This window comes from Vulpes vulpes, chromosome 9, assembly GCF_048418805.1.
Source record: "Vulpes vulpes isolate BD-2025 chromosome 9, VulVul3, whole genome shotgun sequence".
Lineage (NCBI taxonomy): Eukaryota > Metazoa > Chordata > Mammalia > Carnivora > Canidae > Vulpes > Vulpes vulpes.
The window spans coordinates 106,054,369-106,076,390 of record NC_132788.1 but is presented as its reverse complement, the minus strand read 5'-3'; the positions used below and the strand labels follow the sequence as shown (position 1 = coordinate 106,076,390).

Here is a 22,022-nt window from a genome sequence, read left to right as displayed (position 1 = left end):
GATAGGGGGGAGCGCCGCGGTGGCGGCGGGGCTGGGGGCGGGGGTCACTGCCATCGCCTCGGCGGCAGCACCCACCCCATGGGATTTTAAACCTGACGCTGGTGGGCCGGAGCCCCCCACTCGCCGCTGCGCCCCCCCCCCCACTGGTCCTTGATATGTTTCAGAATTAAAAAAGAAAAAAAAAAAGAAAAATGCAAAAAAAAAAAAAAGGGGGAAGAGTTCAGGTGCACAAGGGCGTTCTACTTTGTTCAATCGTCCTCCTCGGGGGGCAGGAGATGGGGGGGGCTCAGGCGGCCCCGGGGGGCGGGTCGCACGCCCGCGCACCTGCCAGCACAGCCGCCGCACAAGAGCGTTCTCTACGGTGAAAAAATAGACTGTCTGTGAACGGAACAGGAATAAGCAAAGTTCTTTTTAAATTTGTTGACTGGCGAAGTCTTTTTTTTTTTTTTTTCCTTTTCTGTTTGTTTCTTCTTAAAAAAAAAATGAAAAAAAATACACTATTTAAAAAAAGAAATGTCACTGGATACAGTTACACAGAGTCTAAAAAGAAAAGCTGAATTTCGCAACCCCGTCCCCCCCCGGGGCCCGGCGCCCCCAAGGCTGCAGGCGGAGAGGGCTCCCCCCACCCCGGAGAGGACCGGGGGGGGCTCAAGCGCACGGCCCCGGCCTCCTCGGGTTACGGGGAGAACCCCTGTTTGCTCGCTGCCCCCCACCCCCCCACCCCAGAGTCTCTCGTTTGGAATCGGAAGGAAATGAGGAATGTGCCAAGTATCGGAAGGCGGCGGCCGGTGCCGGGGGGCTGCTGGGCGCCGCGCGGGGGGCTCGGGGCCGCGGCGTCCCTGGAGACCGTGCAGAAACGTGGCCGCTGCCGCCTCCCGCCCTGGCCGCCGGGGGGCCAGGCTTCCAGGGCCCAGCCCGGCAGGGGCAGAGGCATCCGGGGCCGGTGGAGTCTGGCCAGCGGCGACCATGGCTTTAGGTTGCATAGTGGTCAAAGCTCCCGAGGTACTCCAGCGCGGCCTGGTAGCAGAACTGGTACTCGTCCTGCGGGACGGCGGGAGCGGGGCTGTCAGGGCCTCCGCGGCCCGGCGACCCCTGGGGTCCCCATCGCCCTCAGCTCCTGCAGGGGCCACACCCCCACGGGCCGGGCCCTGGCCCCAGGACGCCCTCCCCTCCGCCGGCCTGGAAGCCCCCCTCCCCGCCCACCACCCGTGGCAGGGCCCTGGGACGGGATGGCCTCGAGGACACTTGGGATGCCCAGCACGTGATCGCGGCCAAGTCCCATGCGGGGAGCCGGGGTGGGGGCTTCTGGATCTCCGGGCGCCTCTCTGCCCACCCCGAGTCCAGGTGGACCGCGCCCATCTCACGCGCTCACCTCCGTCTGCACCATGGCTGGCCTCTGGGTCCGCAGCATCTTCACCGTCTGGAAGATGTCCACCACGCCCTCGTACCGCATGCGCTCCAGCACGATGCTGAGCGTGATGAAGACGCCCGTCCTGCCCACGCCGGCGCTGTTGGGGCGAGCACAGGCGTTCGGGGGTGGGTTCAGGGAACCCCACTTGACCGCCCGATACATCAGGGACAGAGAGAACCCCAACCTGAGAGCCTGCGTGAAGCCTCACTAGGCCTCAGTTTCCCCAGCTGGACAACAGGCTTGAGAGGCCACTCACCTGCAGTGGACAGAGATGGGGCCGTCCTGGCCGAACTGTTCCTTGGTCTTGTGCACTTGGCCGATGAAGTCAATGAAGCCCTCCCCCGACTTTGGCACACCCTGCTCCGGCCAGTCCGTGAACTGGAACTGCCGGACCGTCCGGGACTGGCCATCCTGGAACGGGGAGAGGCCGGCGGGACCACTGAGCTCGGGGCTGGTCGCCCGCTTGGGCCAACCTCCCGCCATCGCCACCCTCAGCCCCGGGCTCAGCCCACCTCCTCATCCAGTGACATCACCTTACATGCCCCCGCCCCATTGGCATCTCCAGAACCATCGGCCGCCACCTAAGTGACATCCAACACCGCCGCCGGCCGCCATCCCCGCCGTGCACCCAACACCTGCCCTTCCTAGTCCCGCCTCCCCCTTCCTCCCCTTCCTCCTCCCTCCTCCTACGGCAGCAGCACCAGCCATTCCACCACCTTCCGCCCTTTGCCCAACAGAGCACCACTGTCCACTGTTACTGTCACCCGACACCCTGTCCCGTCTCCTCCCCGCTGCCCACTGTGGGTAACTCATAATTCCTGGCCACCACCACCCACCGTCCCCATCTTGGCAGCGCCACCCAACGCCATCACCCTCCGTGGGCTCCGACCAGGGGGACCCAATGGCCCCAAGTCCGGGACTCCTCACTAGTGAGTGCTCACCCCGCCAGGTGAGGGCGCTGTCTTCCACTGACCTCTTCACGCACCTGTTCCCAATCGCCTTGTCTCTCCCCCGGTGGTGCCCCCAGGGATAACCACCCCCCCATGCCCTCCATCCCCCCTCCCTCCCGACGGAGCGAGTAGCCCTGGTCAATGGGAGCTCATCTTTGCTACTCAGTCATTTCCCGTGATCGTCTCCACCCGCCCCGGGCCACACACCTGCCCTTCTCAGCATCCTCCTCCTCTGCCTGTCCTGGTGTCGCCGCCCCAACCCTGCCTGCCTCCCCCGACCCCCCACCATCCACGCGTGTCCCCTCCGCCACGTGCGACAGCACCGCCTGATTCTCCAGCCCCCCCGTCCCATCAATCCAACAGCACCGTCTCTCACCACCCAAGTGCCACGACCACCCACGCTGCTCACCATCCGCTGGCGTCACCGTGACTGCCCATTGTCCCACCCCTGCATCCTCCAACGCCCTCTCTTTCACCACTGAGTGATCCCCCCAACCCGGGGCCACCTGCCACTGTCCATTGGCTACCAACAAACCCCTCACCCACCACCACCACTACCCTCCACCCACACTTCCCACCCCGGCGCTACCACCAGTGCCCGCTGACCACCACGGCCCAACTCCTGCACCCCCGTCCTGCCTCCCCCGTCCTGCTTTCAGCGCTGCCACACGGTCTGTGGGGAACACGCCACTCACTCCCTGTTGCACGATCCCCTTGGGCCTCTGTCCCTGGAGCACAGGGTACAGGGGGACAAGGTGGGACCAATGTGCTCTCTCACCACATGGTGGGAGGACTGACAGGCCAAGCAGACACTACCCTCTTCTTCCTCCCAGCCCTCACCGCTCATTCCTACCCCCGGACCTTGGCTTCTGCCCCCAACTAGGGAAGCCCCTGCCGTCACGAGGTGCCATGCAGCAGGGCCCGGCGGTCCCACATCTCCCGGCGATCCCTCCGCACACTCACCCGGGCGTCTGTGACCTTGAACTCCCGCAGGATATACTGAGGCATGTTGTATTCCGCCATCGGATCCACTACGAAGTACTGGTAGCGGGCGGAGCGCTCGGCCGGCCAGTACTGGTGACACTTTTCCTGCGGAGGAGACGGTGGCTGCGGTCAGCCCGGCCTGAGGCCCGCCCCTCCCCGCCCCGGGGCCCACGCTCACCCGGCCCATCTCGCGCAGCTTGGTCAGCATCACCACGATGGTAGAGTTGTTCTCCCAAAGCATGCGCCAGAAGTCCTCCGTGGTCTCCGCCAGCGGCCCCTGCGTCGCGATGTAGGCCTTCTGCTGCCTGCGGTGGGGGGCGTGTGAGGCCGGGGCCACAGCTGGGCCTCCGCTGCCTCCTCAGGCTCGCGGCCCAGCACACCGGCCCCTCCGCATCTCCCCGAGCCTCCCCATAACCCCGTCTTGCACAGGTGAGAAGCCATGGGCCTTGGGAGAAGTTCCAGCGCCCCCAGGAGGCTGCAGGACGGCCGCTGACCTCGCCTGCCTCCCCTCCTTGCAGGTGTCTGTACCCATGAAGCCCTCGGTCACCCCCAGCCTCAACACAGGCGGGGCCTTCTGTGCCCAACGCCCTCCCTGGGCTGGGGCTTCTCAACCTCGACACCAACACTGGGGGCTGGACCGGCCCGTGATGGGCACTGTGGGGTGCTGGGTAGCACCTCGGGCCTCCACCTGCCCGATGCCAGGAACAGCTGCCCTCCCTGGCTCCCACTGTGACAAATATGTCACCAGACGCCGCCCGGTTTTCCTTGGGTGGTGGAACCGCCCAGACTGAGAAGCTGACGCATAAGGACAGATGGAACCACGATGCAGACAGCAGCCATCACTTAAATGCACAGCCAATTCCCTCCATCTTAGGGGTGACCGCACGAGGCGGGGAGCGCGCCCAGCTCTGTCTCCCATGGGAGGCCGGAGACCCCTCGGGACAGGGCAAAGGCAAGGCACCTGTAGCCATCGATGAAGCTGGCGTTGATGTAGTCGGAGCCCTCCACCCCGCGGATGGGCTGCAGACAGACCCGTGTGCTCTCGTAGGGCATGATGTTCACCAGGCGGTTCTTGAACTTGTTACAAGGCAGATTGGCACTGATGAAGCGGGATGTGTGGGCTTTGGAGTTGGCCAGGCGCTGTGGGACGAGGGGCGTGGGGGTCACCAGCAGGACAGCCTCCTGCCAGGTGCTCTCCCAGCCGGCACGTGGACGTGGAGTGTGGACGGGGGCGCAGCACCTTCCCGGCCGTCGCTGGGGCAGCCCTGACCTCCGGACCCCGAACCCGACCAACCTTGAACTCAAGCTCCATGCCGGTGACGTGCTCGCCGGGCTCCACCTGGGCCAGCTTCTGGATGTAGGCGTAGAGGCTGCGGGCGGGCACCTCCGTGTTGCCGCAGCCCACGGCCTCCAGCAGGGCCTCGTGGATGAAGCTGTACTGGTCCTCCGTCTGCACCATGTAGTTGCGCTGGGACCGCATGAGCGTCACGTGGCCGTACACGTCCACGGTCTTCTCCGGCTTGATCCGCTCCAGCATGGCATCGATGACGATGAAGCAGCCGGTGCGGCCCACGCCGGCGCTGTGGGCACAGGCACGCGGGTCAGGGCCCCCCACTCAGCGCCCGGGGTGGGCGGGGGAGACGGCCTGGGTGCTACCTGCAGTGCACGACGACGGGGCCTGCGTCTGGTGGGTTGCAGGTCTTCACCCTCCGCAGGAAAGCCAGGAAGGGCGTTGGGTACTCGGGCACCCCGTGGTCCGGCCACGCCGTGAACTGGAACTGGCGGACCTCACGCTTCTCGCTCGAGCCATTCTGGGGGCCACAGGGACGCAGCCTGTCACAGCGGCCCCCCGTGTGCGTAGGGAGGCGGCCAAGTGCACGCCCGGGGGCCCCCACTGGGGACTCACGGGTGTGTCACAGTGTGGCCAATACCATGCCCCGACTTGCTCCCCAAATCTGCCCCCATCGCAGCTGGTGGGGGCTCCATCCTTCTGGGGGCTCCGGCCGGAACTCAGGAGTCACCCTAGACTCGCTGCCCCTCCCAATCCCGCCGGCTCTGCCTCCATCTACCCCAAACCCGCCCACTTCTCACCCCCTCCGTGGCGGCCACCTGGGGTCCAGTCCCCTCCGTGCTGGGGCCACTGCTCCCACCCTCGCCCCAACACTCTGCACTGCCCCCCCTCATAGCAGCCACCAGAGGGCCCGGGTGAACACCTGAGTCAGGTCTGCCGCCCACCCTCCAGGGCTCCCACCCGCCTTAGGGTAAAAGTCCAAGTCCTCCCCGAGGCCCTGACCTCTCGGCCTCCCTCACTCTGCTACAACCTAACATCGGCCTCCCCATTGTGTCTCCATCATGCCAGGCATGGTCCTGCCCCAGGACCTTTGCACAGGCTCAGCCTCTACCAACAACGCTGTTTTCCCAGATCTCTTGGCTCCCTTTCTCACCATCTCCGGGTTCCCTGACACACGCTTTATTTTTCTCATTCTGCACGTTAAGATGCATCATTTTACGTATTTACTGTCAACGCTTTTCTGCTAGACTATGCTCCAAAAGGGCAAGATACTTTGTCTGCCTTGGTCCTTGCTGCGTCTCTGTGCCCTAGTCAGGGCCTGACACACAGTGGGTGCTCCGTGTCGACAGAGGACCCGGCTGGAGTCTGGGGAACGCCGCGATGCCGGCAGCACCCGCCCTCCCCAGCACAGCAATGAAAACACGTCCTCCGGACGCCAAACTGCCCCAGCTACGAACTGGCGACACAGAAGACGGAGCTGACAGCAGCCGCCCATTAAATACGTGTCTAAAGATTCGCTCTGCCCAGGCCCGACTGCCCAGGCTGGCAGGGACTCTCCAGCTCTGCCTCCCACCCGTCACGGGCCTGGGCTGGTTTTGTCCTCCTGCTGTGGCCGGACACGAGCGGTGCCCTCTCTGGGCCTCGCTGCCCCAGGCCGGTCAGCCCGGGCCGACATGCTCCTCTGCCTGACGGGGGGCTCCTGGGCGGGCAGCTGGCCTTCCTTCTTCCTCTTCCGCCCTCATCACCAACCCGTCCCCCGCCCGGGCCCCACCTTGTGCAAAGAGAACGTCCGGACACAGAACGTGGCCAGCTCGATGGTGTCCAGCAGCGTGACCTGGATGAAGCCATAGCTTTCCATGCCCCTGTTGGGCCAGTACTGATCGCACTTGATCTGCAGGAGGCGAGAGAATGGAGGTGAGCAGGGGCCGGGGGACGCAGGGGCTGCTGGGGCAGGGGCAGGGATGGGGGCTGGGGCCAGGATCGGGGGGGGCATGGGGGCTACTGGGGCTGGGGCAGGGGCTGGGGTTAGGGTTTGGGGATGTGGGGGCTGCTGGGGCAGGGAAAGGGGCTGGGGGGCGCAGGGGCTGCTGGGGCAGGGGCTGGGGTTGGGGTAGGGGCAGGGGGGTGCAGGGGCTGCTGGAGCCAGGGCTGGGGCTGGCTGGGGAGGTGTGGGGGCTGCTAGGGCAGGGCCAGGGGCCAGGGCGGGCTGGTGGACATGGGGGCTGCTGGGCAGGGACAGGGGGGTGTAGGGGCTACTGGGGCAGGGGCAGGGGGGATCAGGGGCTGCTGGGGCAGGGGCAGGGACAGGGGCTGGGGGGCGGAGGGCTCAGGGGCTGCAGAGGCAGAGCCAGGGGCCAGGGCGGGCTGGTGGACATGGGGGCTGCTGGGACAGGGGCAGGGGCAGGGAGGTGTGGGGCTGCTGGGGCAGGGGCCAGGGTGGGGGGGTGCAGGGCTGCTGGGGCCGGGGCAGGGGCTGGGGCAAGGACAGGGGCAGGGGCTGGGGGGTGCGGGGGCTACTGGGGTCAGGGCAAAGGGGTGTGGGGGCTGCAGGGGCAGGGGCTGCTAGGGCCGGGGCAGGGGCAGGGGGGTGCAGGGGCTGGGGGGCGCAGGGGCTGCATGCAGGGTCGGGGCCAACCCGTGATTTCTCCTCCAGCCGCGTCATCATGACGATGGTAGCCGACCGCTGCTCCCACACCATTCTCCAGAAGTCGCCGAAGGTCTCCGGCAGCGGCCCCTGCGTGGCGATGTAGGCATTCTGCCGCCGGTAGCCGTCCACGTAGTTGGCGTTGATGTAATCGCTGCCCACGATGCCTACAGCCAGGGAAGAAGCCAGAAATCAGGGCTGGGTCGGTGCTGCTGTCTTCCACACCAGTTCTATCTGGCCCACCGTGTCCTGGAAGGCCTCCTGGACTGCCCCAAGCTGCCCCCTGAAGGGAACCACGGGGCCTGAATTCTGCGGTCTCTCCACCTCAGCACCACTGTCCCCAGGGCCAGACATCCCATGCATTGCAGGCGTCTCTGGCCTCCAAACTCTAGGTGCCACTAGTTCCCTCGCCCCCAGAATGTGAGCACATAAATGTCCCCAGACATCGCCGAACGTTCTCTGGGCACTGAGAGCCACTGACGTCGAGGGATAGACGGAACCACGTTATGGACAGCAGCCATCAGTTAACTACACGTCCTGAAATTCCCAGTCGCTCCGGGCTGGAGCTGGGCCAGGCCTGTGGCCAGCACCGGGCCTCAGTGTCTCCCCATCTGTGCCCCAGCTCGTCCGCACGGGGTCTGTGCACGCTCTCTGGCACTGGGAGGCAGGGAGGGCCCGAGCCGCTACCTTCGATGGGCTGGAGGATGACGCGGGAGTGGTCATATGCGATGACGTTGGCGTAGCGGTTCTTGGGCTTGTTCACCTCCAGGTTGGAATGCTCCCACGTGAACTGCTGGCCCGGATCGATGGACTGCAGGGGCAGGTGAGGCGGAGGCTTCAGGGGGGGCGCCGGGGGGCTGTGGCGGGGGCGGGAGGCGGTCGGGGGGCTCACCTCGTACTCCTGGGAGAGCTTGAGGCTGTCATTGGCCTTGAGGCGTTCCGTGTGCTCGGCCATGTCTGCGATGGGGATCGGGGGGTGGCTCAGCATGCCTGGTGGGGGGGAGAGCAGACCCCGCGGTGCGGGCCGGTCACTCAGCAGCCAGCCCGGGGGCCGGCGGGCGGGGGGCGCTCTGCGGTGTGAGTCTGTGATGGACGAGCTGTGGTTAGAGCGCGTGGCGGGGAGGGGAGGGGTCTGGATGGCCCCCCCACGCTGGAGCCCGGAGCCCAGGCCTGCGGGGGGGTGGGGAGGTCCTGTCTGCAGGTGGGCTGTTGGAGGAGCAGCTCCCAGCTGAGTCTGACACCCCCGGCTTGTGATGTCGGCCCATCCCGGTGCCCCCGACCCAGCTGGGGGATGCAGGGGGCCCGGAAGGGGTGGCCCCGGAAGTCTCCAAGCTTCTGGTGCTTCGTGGCAAGAAGCAGGTGAGTGACACACAAAGCAGCAGACACAGCTGGCTGCATTCCCCAGGGCGGGGGGCCCACACCCCTGTCTGCCCGTCTGGGTTCAGAGTGGGGAGCTGAGGAACCGGGCAGGCTGTGTACCCGGCAGGGGGTCCCCATTTCTCCATGTGAGCCCCTGACCTCTGAGGGCTCTGCACCTGCTGCATGGACAGTGACCCCCTCGGGGCGGGGGAGCTGCTGGGGGCAATGGGGGGGGCCTGGCTCTTTCTCCCCTAGACCTTGCTCCTGTCCTGGGGCCCAATGGGCTGAGCCCGGTGCTGGCACAGAGGCAAACCCTGCAGGCTGCAGGCTGGCGGGCACCTGCCGTCCCCGGCCCCCCTGGGTGCTCCCCAGAAGCACCGTTATCTGAGGAGTGAAGCTGGGGTCCACCCGCTTGCCCTGTGGGTCCCCCTGCCTCTCACGCAGGACCATCCTGTCCCCCCACCCCCCCCACACCCACGCAGTCACAACCAGCAACCTAAGGACCCAACAGACCAGACCCCAGCTCCCTTGAGAAGCCAGCGCAGGACGGGTGGACAGAGACCGGGGGCGGGATGGAGAACCAAGATGAGAACAAACGGGGGGACGTGGGGGTGGGGGGCGCGCAAGGAAGCCAAGAACAGAGAGACACAGGAACTAACTTTCAAAGTGAAACCCCGGCTCTCTGAGGGGGCTGCTGAGGCCTGAATCTGCAGAAACAGCAAACAATAAATAAATGAAAACACACGGGGGGGGGGGGGGACACACCCGCCTCCCCCACCCCTCGCGGGATGCACGCACAACGGCCGGCCGACAGACGCAGAGGGGCAGAGAGACTCGCACAAGGGAATGCACGCTGCCCGGGTGCCCCCCGGTGCCCCGTCCCCCCCCCCCCCAAGGAACCTACGGGAGCCGCTGGGGATCCCTCTGGAGCAGCTGGGATTCCGGGAAGTTTCCAAAGCTCTAGGCCTTCTGTCCATGTGTCTCCCCTCCCTGCACCCCAGCCAACCGGGCCTCAGGTCCCCCGCTGGGGTGGGGGGGGTCAGCAGAGGAGATTTCAAATGAGGTGCGGTGCAGTGAGGGCGGAACTTGAGGGCAGGGGGACCCATGGGCCCGTGCCGTGAGCTTTACGGGATCAACTACTAGGAGTTACGACTATTAGTTAAACGCATGTGAGTTAAAAATCCTCACTTGAGTGAAAAAAGAAGCGACGTGACCTAGTCCAGGGACAGAAAAGCGAAGGGAGTACATTCGAGGTGCCGCGTGGGGCCGCTCGTGATCCCTTCGGGAGGACTGCAGCCACCAGTTAAATAGGAGCGATCAAGACCCTCATGTGCATAAAAACAGAACCGGTGCGAGTCAGTCCGGCCGCAGAAGAGAGAAAAGGCGTATAGTAAGGATAGTGTGTGAGGCCATGCGCGAGCCCTGGACGGGGACTGCAGCCATCAGTTAACACGCAAATGTTTAAAGCCCTCCGTGGGGCTGGAAACGGTTACTACAAAGACAGGAAGCAGACAGGAAGTTCAGAGACAGGAAGCAGAGGCTGGGGCGGGTGGAGGGACAGGTGTAACCGCTCTGCGCGACCGCCTAAGGAGAACAGCGGCCATCAGTTAAATGGAAAGCTCCTCCCTTTGGTTAGAAGCAGCTGGCACAGGCCCAGTAAGAGGGGAGAACGGTGAGGGCGTGTGGGGGTCACCGTGCGTGACAGCGATCAAGGACAAGACCATGGCTCATCGGGGCTCTTCCCAGGTGTGGCAGGGACCCTGGGCGGAGCCCCTGCGCATCTCCGGGGAGCACGGGTCACCGTGGACGAGAGACGTGCAGGGCAGGGGGAGGCACAGTCTTTGCACCTCACTGGGGGCGGGAGGGATGGGACATCCCATGGGGGGTGTGGGAAAAGGCTAAGGAAAACCCCAAATGCCCCCACGGAGCGTCCCTAAGACCAGGAGTGGGAACCAGAAGCACCGCGCTTTCTGGCTGAAGAAATGCAGCTCCTTTGGCTCATCTCGGTTTTGTTTTTAGGTGTCCTTCCTGCTCCCAGAGACGCCCCCGACCGCCACGTGTGTGAGCGCAGCTTTCCAGAAGCCTCGTTTGGTTGCAACCAGAACCCATCCTCGGCAACTGCCAAGCCTGGGTCCACCGAGGGCTCTGGGAACCAGGCGTTTAAACCGCAGCCAACGGCTCTGCCAGGGGCCGCCGAGGCCGGCCGAGGCCCGCCGAAGGGGCCGCGTCCTCTTCTCTCGTGCTACCTGCCCCTGGCGGCGTTGATCCTGGGATCAGGGACATACCTGGCGTCTGGAAGTTAATGCGCCTCATTTCCACGGGGTCCTTGGGGTGGTGGGGGGCGAGGTCAGCGTTGTTCAGGAGGCATTTGGTGCGGGGCTCCGAGTCCTTGCGTTTACTGTGTGGGAGCAAGCGGGGGGCGCGGTGAGCACCCGCGTGTGCCCGAGACGCACGTGTGCACGCGAGAACAGCCGTCAGGGCCCACGGACGCGCGACCCAGCCGGGGGTGGGGGAAGGGACTGCAAACTGGCGCAACTGGGGTTCGCGGGACCATACACGGCGTCCCCTCAGCCCCTGGGTGCGCCCCCGGCCCGCTCCCCCTCCCCGGCCCCTCGCCTGAAGCCTCCCAGGACGAGGCCAGTCCTTACCTGTCAGGTTTGCTGCTCCCAGAAGCAGACACAGGTTAGAAGGAGGGAAAAGGAGACAGATGAGGGCGGGCGCGCTGGCCACGCCGCACCTGTCCTGTGACAGTGGTGGGTAGGGCTTTTTTCTTTTCTTTTTTAATTTTCTTTTTTTGTTTTTACTGAAGTTCGATTTGCCAACACACAGTGCTCATCCCATCACGTGCCCCCTCAGTGCCCGTCACCCAGCTACCCCAACCCCCCAACGGGTATGGAAGGGGAGGTGGGGGGTGGGGCTTTCTTAACCGCTGGGAGCCTTGAGGTCTACTGGGAAACGGGCCTAATCCCTCCCACCTGGGTCCCCATCTCAAGGAGGTGAGCTCCGGCCTCCCCTTCCTGAGCAGAGACGCGTCCTGTGTGGCCGCAATGGTTCCTACCCTCACCACGCTCAGAGGGAGCCTCCGCCCCAAACCATCCTGCTGAGGGGCGCGTGAAGCCCGACAGGAGTCTGAACCCCGGCCCTACCCCTCCCCAGGCAGCGTGACTCTGGCCCAGTGGTTCGACCTCTCTGAGCCTCTACTGCAGTGGTCCTCCCGCAGAACCAGCCCTCCCCCAGAACCTTCTGGAACCTCCCGCCTTTTCCAGGAGGCCCTCCCTCCTGCCAAGGGGGGTGAGGGGGGGGGCCGGGTTGGGGGGGCTCACTTCTTGTAGAGCAAGATGGCAATGACGATGCAGATGATGAAGACCACCGCCAGCACGGGCCCGATCACCCAGATGAGCCCCTCCTCGCCGTCCACGATGGGCTGGGGGTCTGGGTTGTCCAGCTGGAAGGGGTCCGAGAACGGGCTGGCCGCAAATGTCTGCGGGAACGGGGCAGGAGGGGCCTCAGTCAGCGCCCGTCCTACGCACGCTGGCTGGACGGGGCCTCTTTGAACGCAAATCTACGTCCCTCCCCTCTCTCAGCGCCCCGACGCTTCCTGAAAGCCCTGACCCTGATGGCCTGCATGGACCTTCCCCAGCCTCCGCTCCCCCCACCCCTCCCTCTGCTTTGGCCGCACCTCTAGCCCTCCGCGCACACCGACCCAGAAGATACCTCTCCCTGGGTGAACTCCCACCATGCCCCGGAAGCCCTAGTTCCAAAGCCCCTTCCTCAAAAGAGCCTTCCTCCTTGGGATACCGGCCCCCCACCCGACCTCCAGTCTTTCCCTCTGTGCAGCCCTGACCACAGGATGCTGGGAGGACGGGGGCAGGATGGTGGGATGTGGACAGACATGGGGGGCACTCACGGGCTCGCTCTTCTGCAGCACCGCCAGCACGAACAGGACGTAGCGGTGGCCGGGCTCCAAGCCCCTGTTGTCAAACCCGCCGTACTGCTTCTGGTCGCCAGGGTGGAAGGTGGGGGGCAGCATGGAGAAGCGAGCCGCGATGTAGGGGCGGGGCGCCTCCAGCTGGCGCGAGTGCCTCAGGCTGCGCCTCTGCAGCCGGGCGATATCCTGGATCAGCTGTGGGAACGGAGGCGGGGGGTGCTCAGAGGCTGGCCGGCAGCCCCAGGGCCTACGAGGGGCGGGGCAGGGCAGGCCTGGGCGCCCGCCTTACCTCCTCTAGATCCATGTCTTCCGGGCTGCCCTGCGGGGTCAGGAACTGGCCGCCACGGGACTTGCGCAGCGGCACCATCACGATGAAGTAGTTCCTGTGGGGAGAGGAAGGGTCAGGGCACGTCCAAGGAATGCCTTCTGGAGGTGGGTGTGTGGGGTCCCGCTCTCGGAGTCTTCCTTGTGCTTCTACACCCTACACCCCAGCCATACAGGACAGTAGTTCCAGACTCAAGCCTCCGGGCTTTCAGTACGTTTTCTTCTGGCTAGAAACTCCACCCCAGTTGTATTTCTTGAACTCCTATGCATCCTTCAAAGCCCCAGCTTCCATACCCACACATCCTCACAATCCTTGATTCTGTGTGTCCTAGGCAGGGTCCCCTCATCCCTCCCTGGGGACTCTCAACCATGGTGACTCTTGCTCTCTCTCACACCGTGGGTCTGAAAGTATCCGTTTCTGCTTCTGTCTCCCTGCTGGTTGGGGAAACCAGAGCCAAAAGGAGACGAGACAGGTGGGGGACAATCAGGAATGTGGGAGGAGAAGACTGAAGGCCACACGTGCTGGCAGGGCCCACGAGAAGCATCAGGGCACTGCATGGGCCGGGCTGACACGACCCACATTTCACACACGGGTGAGGACACGGAAGCAGTGAGGTCGAGTGGCCGGGCCCGGCCCCAGGCTGGCTAACGGGGTGCGAGGGGTCCCATGGGACAGGGCTGGTTTTGACCGTACTGGACAGGCACGGGGCTCTGGCCGTCGGGCAGATACACCAGGATGAAGCCGTCGGAGTCGGGCTTGGGGGCCACGCTGGGCTTGGCACTTAGCAGGTTGAAGGCGGTCCAGGCCGTGACCGTCTGCTGAAGGCCGCCCAGGCTGCTGCCTCGGTTGGTCAACACGAAGTTGTAGAAGGTGTTGGGCCTCAGGTGCGTGATGAGCTTCTTCGTGGTGCGGCCGTCCACGTCCAGTGTGAGCCCGTTGTACTGGATCTGTGGGCCGAGACTGGCTCAGTGGGGCTCTGGGCCGAGCCCCCGATGCTGACTGAGCCGTGACCCCAGACCTGGCTTCAGCCTGGCTGAGCCGTGACCTCAGACTGGGCCTCAGCCCCGCTGAGCCATGATCCCAGACTGAGCCATGATCCCAGCGGAGCCCCAACTTTAAGCCCAGTGTTGATTGAGCCCTAATCCTAGAATAGGCCTCAATCCTAGATGAGTTCCTTAATCCCAGCTGAGGTCCAGCTCTGACCAGGTCCCAATCCTGACTGACCCTTAATCCCAAAATAAGCCCCACTCCTAGATGGAGCCTTAATCTCAGCTGAGTCCCAATCCTGACTGAGCCCTGATCCCACATCAGACCTCAATCCCAGCTGACTCCCAACTCTGACCAAACCTTAATCCCAGACTGAGCCCCAATCCCAGGTTAAGTCTTGACCACAGATGGAGTCTCAATCCCAGCTGAGCCCTGATCTCAAGATGAGCCCCAACTCTGAGCCTCAATCCCTGCCAATGCTTGGTCCCACTCAGCCCTGGGTCCAGCTGATTCCCAACCCTGGCCAAGCCCCAACCCCTACCCTGGCCCGCCTGCTCCCTAGGGGAGGGCCGCACCTTGTAGGGCGTGGGTGAGTTGTAGTTGTCAGGAAATTCCCAGCTGAGCAGGACGGACGTCTTCATGATCATCTTCACCTTGAAGTTCTTGGGTGAGACTGTGCCGGGCAGCAGCCAAGCGGAAGAGAGCAGAAGAAAGGCCCCGTGAGCACTGGGGGTAGGGCAGGGTGGGCCGGTGGGGTGGGGTGGGGCGGCCCAGGCGCTCCCTGTCCTCCGCTGGGCCTGTGCCCATGGCCTTACTGCCTGGCCCTGCCTGGCCCTGTCCCAAGTCCCTGCTGGGGGAGACGGCGCGGCTGCAGAGAGAAGGCGGAGCAGGAGGGGGAGGGGAAGGGGAGGGGGGTCGGTGGGGGCGGCGGTGCCACCTAGGCACGTCCCACCTTTGCCAACGCCGGAGCCTCGGGGTCCGGACTCGCCTCGAGTGTCCACAAGGAAGCAGAAAAGTGACCACTTACCTGGGCGGGGGAGAGGGAGGGGGCTGGGGTGGGGGTGGGCACGAGGCCCGGTCCGGCTCTGGTGCGGGGGTCGCCGCGCGCCTACCTTGGTCCCGCAGGAACGTCCGGTAGCGGACGGGGGGGCTGTAGGGGCCAGGGCCCTGGCGCGTGTGGGCCCGCACTTGGAGGTCATAGGCCGTGTCGGGCTTGAGGCCCTGCAGCGTGAGCACGTTCTCGGCGCCCGGCTCGGCCGCCGCTGGCAGCTCGGTCTCTCGGGCGGGGCCCAGGGCTCCGGCCTCCCGCACGGCCACCGTGTACTTGACGATGGCCCCGTTGCGCTCGGCGGGCACGGGCGGCAGCCAGCGTAGCAGGACGGTGCCGGCCGAGGCGTTGCCGGCCGCCTCGAGGATCTGCGGGTGGCCGCGGGGAGTGTCCTCGGGGATGCTCAGGACCTCAGCCGCCTCCTCGCCCAGGCCTCCTCGGCTCCGGGCCGCCAACCGAAACACATACGTGGCCCCCTTGTGCACACCCAAGGCTGTGTAGTGGTCCTCGGTGGGTGGGAACTCCAGCGTGGCCAGGGGCGAGTCCTCCCGGCCGAACTGCAGGCGGTAGCCCAGCACCTGGTCCTCGGCGGTGCTGGCTGGGGGCTCCCAGTGTGCCAGCAGGCTGCCCTCGGGGGTCTGCTGCACCGACAGGGTGGGGCGGCCCAGCACTGTGGGGACACGGGGCGGGCGTCAGGACCACGGGGCCACCCGAGTCTGGAAGCCGGGGGTGGGGCTGCAATTTTTAAACGTGGGTCTCAGGAGGGTGGCACTCAGAAAGCAAAGCCTCAAGGGAAGTGGAGGGAGATCTGGGGGAAATGGTGTTCCAAGCAAGGGAACAGCCTGTGCGAAGGCCCTGGGGTGGCCTGGGCTGGGTGAGTGGAAGGAAGAGCGAGGAGGCCAGGGATTCAGAGACCCCGATGGAGGAAAACATCCGCAGTGTCAGAGCAGGCCCTCCTATGTCTACCTCTTGTTTTAGTTAATAAGTCAGCCATCTCTTGCCTCTTTGATTTCCCTCTCCCTCCAGCCAGCACATGACTAATACCACGGGACACAGGAATGTCCAAAACCCTGCCCTTGCCCCACAGTTCTCACAGCCTGGGTAGCAATCAATGTGCCAAGGTCCTGGAAGTCCTGCAGGAGGAGAAGCTCTACAAGTAAAACCAGGCTTCTCCTCCTGCAGGACTTATCAGGACCTTTCATGAACCGGGCTCTGAGCAGCCACGGCATACGGGGTAGGTCTGCCTGACAAGCCTGGCTGTGGGGCAATGTCGTGCCTGGGGGAAGAGGGAGAGATCAGGGGAGGCTTCCTGGAGGAGGTAACGAGGGTGCCAGAAACTGAAGGATACAGAGGCCAGGCAGACAGAGGGAACAGCGTGGACAAGGACTGGCAGGAGTGTGGGCAGGGGCCGCGTCCAGCTGGCCTGGAACATCGGGCTGCGCAGGCTGAGGGAGGCCCCCCGGAAGGAAGGGTCGGAGGCCTCGGGGCCTGACATCCCTGAAACACATCGAGCTGCTGCCCGGGTTGTGCCATCTGCCCACAACACCTGCCCCTTGTGTTTTCGTGGCTGCCTCTCCCACCTCCGCCTTGCGTTTTTACCATGGGGTTAAAAAAAACAAAAACAGGGCAGCCTGGGTGGCTCAGCGGTTTAGCGCTGCTTTCAGCCTGGGGCGTGATCCTGGAGACCCGGGATCGAGTCCCCCATCGGGCTCCCTGCATGGAGCCTGCTTCTCCCTCTGCCTGTGTCTCTGCCTCTCTCCCTCTCTGTGTCTCTCATGAATAAATAAAATATTTAAAAAAACAGAAACAAAAACCAACGGTCCCTTGGGATGGATGGAAGGGCCAGAAAGGGAAACTGAGGCAGGGCCGTGAGAAGTGGCCGTGCGGTGCAGTGGGGGAGCCAGGCATGCCACCTCCAAATGCTAAGCTGCCCGGGGTGATCAGAGCTGGGACCGTGGCAGGGCATGGGGTGCCGGGTGTGCCCAGGGGGAGCCCCGGACGGAGATGGCGGGCTGCGGGTGGGGCGGGGAGGCCAGGCTGGGAGACCCGTGAGGAGGTGGCAGGGGGGCTGCTCAGCCTCTTGAGGTCCCCGCCGCCCTCTCCCCCTGCACGAGCTCAAGAATGCAGTATGGTGCTCTGGAGGCCGAGGGGCCGCGGCAGGAGGGTGTCGTACCTGCTCCCTTGGTCACCACCACCTTGGGTTTGCTGCGAGCACCGTCGCCCTTCATGGTGTAGGCGGCTACCGTGATGGAGTAGGCGGTCTCGGGCTGCAGGTTTGTGATGACCATCTCCTGCGGGCAGGGCCGGGGGGTCAGCGACGCAAGCGGAGGGAGACCGGCCCTGCCCGCCCCCGTCCCTGGGGCTGGGGTCAAGCAAGACGGACGTGGGGCCTGGTGTGAGGGCAGAGGCGTGCGTCCGAGCTCATGCACAGACCCCAACACACAGCACGTCCATGCTAAGATGGGCACACGCAGCCTGACACCCCGTCATCTGCTCATCACCTCTCGGCCTCGGGGGGCCTCCCCGGCCCCCAGTGGCCACCAAAGGGCACCTGCAAGCACCTCACCCAGGCCCTGCCCTCTGCCCACAGCCCTCCAGGGCTCCCACCTCCCAGGGGCAGGGCAGGGGGGGAGCCCAAATCCTTCACTCTCCCCCTCGCTCGCTCGCTCCGCTCCAGCCACCGGGCATGCTCCCAGCCTCGGGCCTCCGCTGCCCCCGCCGGTGAGCCAGGGATTCCCTCTACCAGGCCACGAGGGCCAGGAGTTAGGGTGTCAGGAATTTTGCAAAAGCCAGTTTTAAACACAGCCGTTATCAGAAGGCAAATTCCATAAACGTGCTGACAAATAAATACTAAGGACGAGGGCAATAAATGCTCCAAACCCACCGTCTTTCCTAATTGTTTCACCACATTTATTACTACGTCCGTGCTCTGGAGGTCATCCTGTCGCCTGTGTCTGAATGGAGAGCTGTGGGGCGACGACCTCCCGCACCCCCCCACCCCCGCCCATGGAGCTCGAAATTGCCACGGTGGGAGTATTTATATCCCAGAACTGGGGAAAAGCTACAAATCAGGTCTGCAACCCACCCTCCCAGCCCCCCAGGGAGCTCCTCGGGAGACCTTCACAGCACGGTCTATAACCGCCCCGGCCAGAGCTGTAACTGGACACGTACAGTTGACCTTGGACAACGTGGGCCTTAGGAGCGCCAACCCCCGTGCCATCGAAAATCTGCATATACCTTCTGACTCCCCCCTAAACCCAATGCTGTGAGCCTCCCGTCGGCCAGAAGCCTTACGGAGGACGCAGTCAACTAACACACCTTTTGCCTGTTACGCATGTGACGTGTGTTAGGGACCGTATCTGGACAGTAAAGCAGCTCAGGGAAGAGCAAGGAGCTCACGAGCAGGAAGCACGCCTACAGCACCGTCCGTGTTTAGTCAAAAATCAATCGGCAGATTGGCGGGCCTCGGCGGTTCAAATCCGAGTCGTCCAAGGTCAAGTGTATTTGTGCCCTGTTCCCGTGAGCCGTCCTCTCCCGCACTGGCCTGCGACGGCCGGGACGGCGGGCTCAGTGGGGTGCGTCCCCACACTGCCTGGCTGGCACACGACCTACATACAGCAGGCGCCCGCCCGCCCCATGTCGGAGCCGCCCGACCTGCATACGTAGCTGCATCCGCCCTTGCCAAGTCACATGGGTGCCCATGTCCCCACGCATGCACACCCACAAACACGGTCCAGCATGCCTGGGGCTAGGGGGGGGGGATGGCTCTGGGGTCAGGAGCACGAGGAGGGGGACAGGGGGACGGAGAGGGTCTCCTGGCCCTGAGCCCCCCGTGGGAACTCACGCCCCTCTGGCCTGGGGGTAGGGAAGAGGCAGGGCCTATGTGATGGGTGGGGCTGGTGTCGATGTAACATCAGGCTTTGGGCTCTCAGAAGAGCCTGTGGGTCCGTCCGGGGCAGGAGCACAGCCTAGGGAGAGGCAGCAACGTGCCCCAAGTGCCACATGGCCATGCCGACTGGCTCGGGGCCTCTGGAGAAAGCTGGGGGAGGGTGACGGGGTGGGGCGGGGAGGATAAGGACAGTCCTGCAGGCCTCCTTCCCTGCCCCGGGCCTGCTGACCCTCTCCCCACTCAAGGGCTGCAGTGAAGGGGATGCTTTAGCCAGAGAGAGAAATTTCGAGGCCAGAGACGGCTGAGCTGGGTTCGAAAGTGGCCCAACTGCAACCTGGACCCAGCGGGGGAGACTGTGGGGTGTAGGGGCAGGGCGGGAGGGCAGGAGAAGCTAGAGCGGAGGCGTGGGGTGGAAACCACGGCTGGGGGCTGGGCGGGACGAGCCTGGTGGGTCTGGGGGCCGCCGGGGAGGAGGGCTGATGCGTAACCTCTGAGGCCAGGACCCCGGCAGGGCTCCTACGTCCACGTGCCTGACTGGAGACCGAGAGGTGACCGGCAGGCATCTGGGGCCCAGGGGAGGAGACCCTCTTACAAGGGTCGTGCAGGGGAGGGGTGTGGGGGTATCACATCACTGCGCGGCCCGCGGGACAGCACTGCAATGGCCGGGCAGGGGTGCTACTTACGTATTCGGCTGTGTCGTCCGTCTCCCACTGAGCGTGGGAGGAGGCGGCAGGGGAGAGAGGAGGAGGTGAGCAGGTGGCCCGAGAGGGGCAGAGAAGCAGGGAGAAGGCGGCGGGGGTCGGGGAGCCCGCCCGCCCCCCCGAGCCCCGGCCCGCCCCGCCCCGGCCCCCCGCCCACCTGGGCGTCGGCCAGCATGATGTCCTTGATGCGCGGCGGCCCGCGGGCCTCGGCGCCCTCCATGCGGACGTAGTGGACCTGGTAGCCGCGGATCTGGCCGTGCTGCCGGCCGGGCGCGGGCGAGCGCCACAGCACGCGGATGGCTGTGGCGTTGAGCGCCTCCGCCTCCACCTTCCGCGGCGGCGCGCTGGGCACTGGCGGGGGCAGGGGAGGGGCAGGCAGGGCCGTTACTGGGGCGCCTGGCCCTGCCCCCGGGCAGCACCGCTGCCCGATGCCAGGGTGCCAAGCGGCTGCCGGGTAACTGGGCGGTCGGAGCGCTCACCGCCAGCTGGGAGGGCAGGCCTCCTTCCCGGATCCCATAGCCCCACGGGGGGGCGGGGGGTGCCCAGTGCTGGGCGCCACGTACAGATGGGCAACTAAGGCCCCCCCAGAGCCTAAGACACCTGCCCAGGGCCACACAACAGGAGTGGGCCCTGCACGCCCCGCTCCACGGGCGTCACCCACCTGCCTCCATCCTAACAGCACCCCTTCCAGGCAGGGGCTCTCACTCCCACTTTACAGATGGGGGAACGGGGCCCCCTGAGCACTGGGCCCTTGACCGCAGGGTCAGGTAGAAACAAAGCCTGGGTCTGAACCCAGGCAGCCCAGCTGCGTGCCCCGATGCGTTCCAGGACGCAGCCAGCCCCCCCAAACCACACCCCAAGATCTGGCACCAACAACCGCTTCTCTTCGTCCCTCTTCCCTCCTAGGGTGGGGGCTGCCGCCGAGCCTCTCCGGCCTCGGCTCTCGAGTGGCAGGCCGGGGTCCCGACGCCACGGACCTGCGCTTTTGTGGGAGAAGCTGCTTGCATTTTTCCCCCTGTAGCCCAGTTTCTGCCAACGGACTCCAGACCAGAGCGTCACCTCCCTCTGCAGCTCAGAACTTTCTAGCGGGAAGTCAGCCCCAGCCACACCGGGTGTTTACACCACAGAAGCTGGCCATGGCTGCGGATAGGTCTCCGCGCCCCAGAGCTGGTTGTTACCACCACCGGCGCGCCGCAGCCTCCTCGCCAGACAGGATGGCTCAGCCCTGAGCTGCAGATCTGGCTTCCCCTGCCTCATCCTAAGAATCTACAAGCTACGCTTCTGGGGCTCAAGGACCATTAAGTTTGGTGCAAGTGCTGCGGCCCGTTCCCCACACTGTTTCCATACTTTCCACCATCGGACCCAAAAATACAGGGCTGCCAGCTGAGGCTCCCAGGCACAGGGCCGGGGAGGAAATACGGCCCGGAAGGTCTAGGACGGAGAATTCCAGGATCAAGGAGCCCGGGATTCCTCGGGGGGGCCGCCTGCTTCACGTCTGCCCCTCAAGACTGCGGCTTCTACCTCTTGACCACCAGCCAGCCCAGCTCTGCAGAAGGTGCCGAGGCGCGGGGCGGGCTGGGGCCTGCGGGGTCCCCGGCAGGGCCCGGTGCTTACCGTCCTCGTCGGTGCGGATGACCACGGGCGAGCTCTCGGGCCCTGGTCCCACCTCTGTGTGAGCGACAGTCGTGATGCGGTACTCGGTCCACTTGTCCAAGGCCTCCAGCAGGATCTGGGTGGTGGTCGGGGGGATGCCGTTCACCTCCTTGGGTTGCGGATCGTCCGAGCCCAGCGGTCGGTAGCGGACGCTATAGCTCACCAGGGCCCCGTTGTGCGTGTCCGGCGGCGGTGGGCGCCAACTTACCAAAATGGCCGTGGAGCGCGTGCTGACACATTTAACGTCTTGAGGGGGGGCTGACGGTTCTATTGGGGGGGGGAGAACGTGGGGGCGGGCAGGGGAGGCGGGATGGGCGGGGAGGGGGGCGGGGAAACAAAAGATGGGAAAGAGAAAATAAAACAGAAGATGATAACAAACAAAACAGAACCAAACCAAAGAGAAGTCGAACCCAAAAGAAGCGGGTGTCAACCAAAGGTGAGATGGACGGGTGGGGATGGGGCCGGGAGGGCTGGCCAAGAACACTGCGCTCAGCGCGGGGACGTCTGGGGGGCAGGCCGCCCCAGTCCCGGGGGCTGCGCACGCACGGACGCGTGTGGGGAGCGGAGGTAACATCCCCACTCGGGAGGCACCTGCCGTGCACTAGGCCCCGGCGCCAGGGGCGTCACGGAATAACACAAAAAGCGTCATTTAATGAACCCCTGCGATGTGCCAGGCAGCAGGCCACGGGCTTCAGACTCTACGGAGTCACTGAACACCTACTGTGCGCCGGCCCTGGCACCAAGGACGGAAGCACACTAAAATACTTCTTGAATGGACACCTACTGTGCGCCGGGCGCGGCACAGGGATAGACCAACGGTGAACACGCTAATTGGCTGAGCGTTTCCTGCGT

General features: G+C 64.9%; 1 protein-coding gene across 1 annotated transcript in view; it reads right to left on the bottom strand.

Annotated features, from left to right (window-relative positions):
- Positions 1-475: 475 nt before the first annotated feature.
- Positions 476-22,022, bottom strand: part of PTPRS (protein tyrosine phosphatase receptor type S) — a 95,386-nt gene continuing 73,839 nt past the window's right edge. Inside the window, exons 14-38 of the mRNA XM_072721701.1 lie at positions 21,132-21,437; positions 19,675-19,868; positions 19,500-19,526; positions 17,101-17,218; positions 14,992-15,597; positions 14,455-14,552; positions 13,586-13,839; positions 12,857-12,950; positions 12,547-12,762; positions 11,963-12,120; positions 11,288-11,299; positions 10,925-11,037; positions 9,299-9,346; positions 8,173-8,270; positions 7,968-8,091; positions 7,272-7,447; positions 6,408-6,527; positions 5,002-5,156; positions 4,640-4,925; positions 4,307-4,485; positions 3,524-3,650; positions 3,325-3,450; positions 1,668-1,822; positions 1,373-1,508; positions 476-1,041 (exon numbers count right to left, since the gene is read on the bottom strand). Coding sequence (XP_072577802.1) covers positions 973-1,041; positions 1,373-1,508; positions 1,668-1,822; positions 3,325-3,450; positions 3,524-3,650; positions 4,307-4,485; positions 4,640-4,925; positions 5,002-5,156; positions 6,408-6,527; positions 7,272-7,447; positions 7,968-8,091; positions 8,173-8,270; positions 9,299-9,346; positions 10,925-11,037; positions 11,288-11,299; positions 11,963-12,120; positions 12,547-12,762; positions 12,857-12,950; positions 13,586-13,839; positions 14,455-14,552; positions 14,992-15,597; positions 17,101-17,218; positions 19,500-19,526; positions 19,675-19,868; positions 21,132-21,437 — 3,995 coding nt within the window. The 3' untranslated portion in view covers positions 476-972. The remainder of the gene's footprint in view (positions 1,042-1,372; positions 1,509-1,667; positions 1,823-3,324; positions 3,451-3,523; positions 3,651-4,306; positions 4,486-4,639; positions 4,926-5,001; positions 5,157-6,407; positions 6,528-7,271; positions 7,448-7,967; positions 8,092-8,172; positions 8,271-9,298; positions 9,347-10,924; positions 11,038-11,287; positions 11,300-11,962; positions 12,121-12,546; positions 12,763-12,856; positions 12,951-13,585; positions 13,840-14,454; positions 14,553-14,991; positions 15,598-17,100; positions 17,219-19,499; positions 19,527-19,674; positions 19,869-21,131; positions 21,438-22,022) is intronic.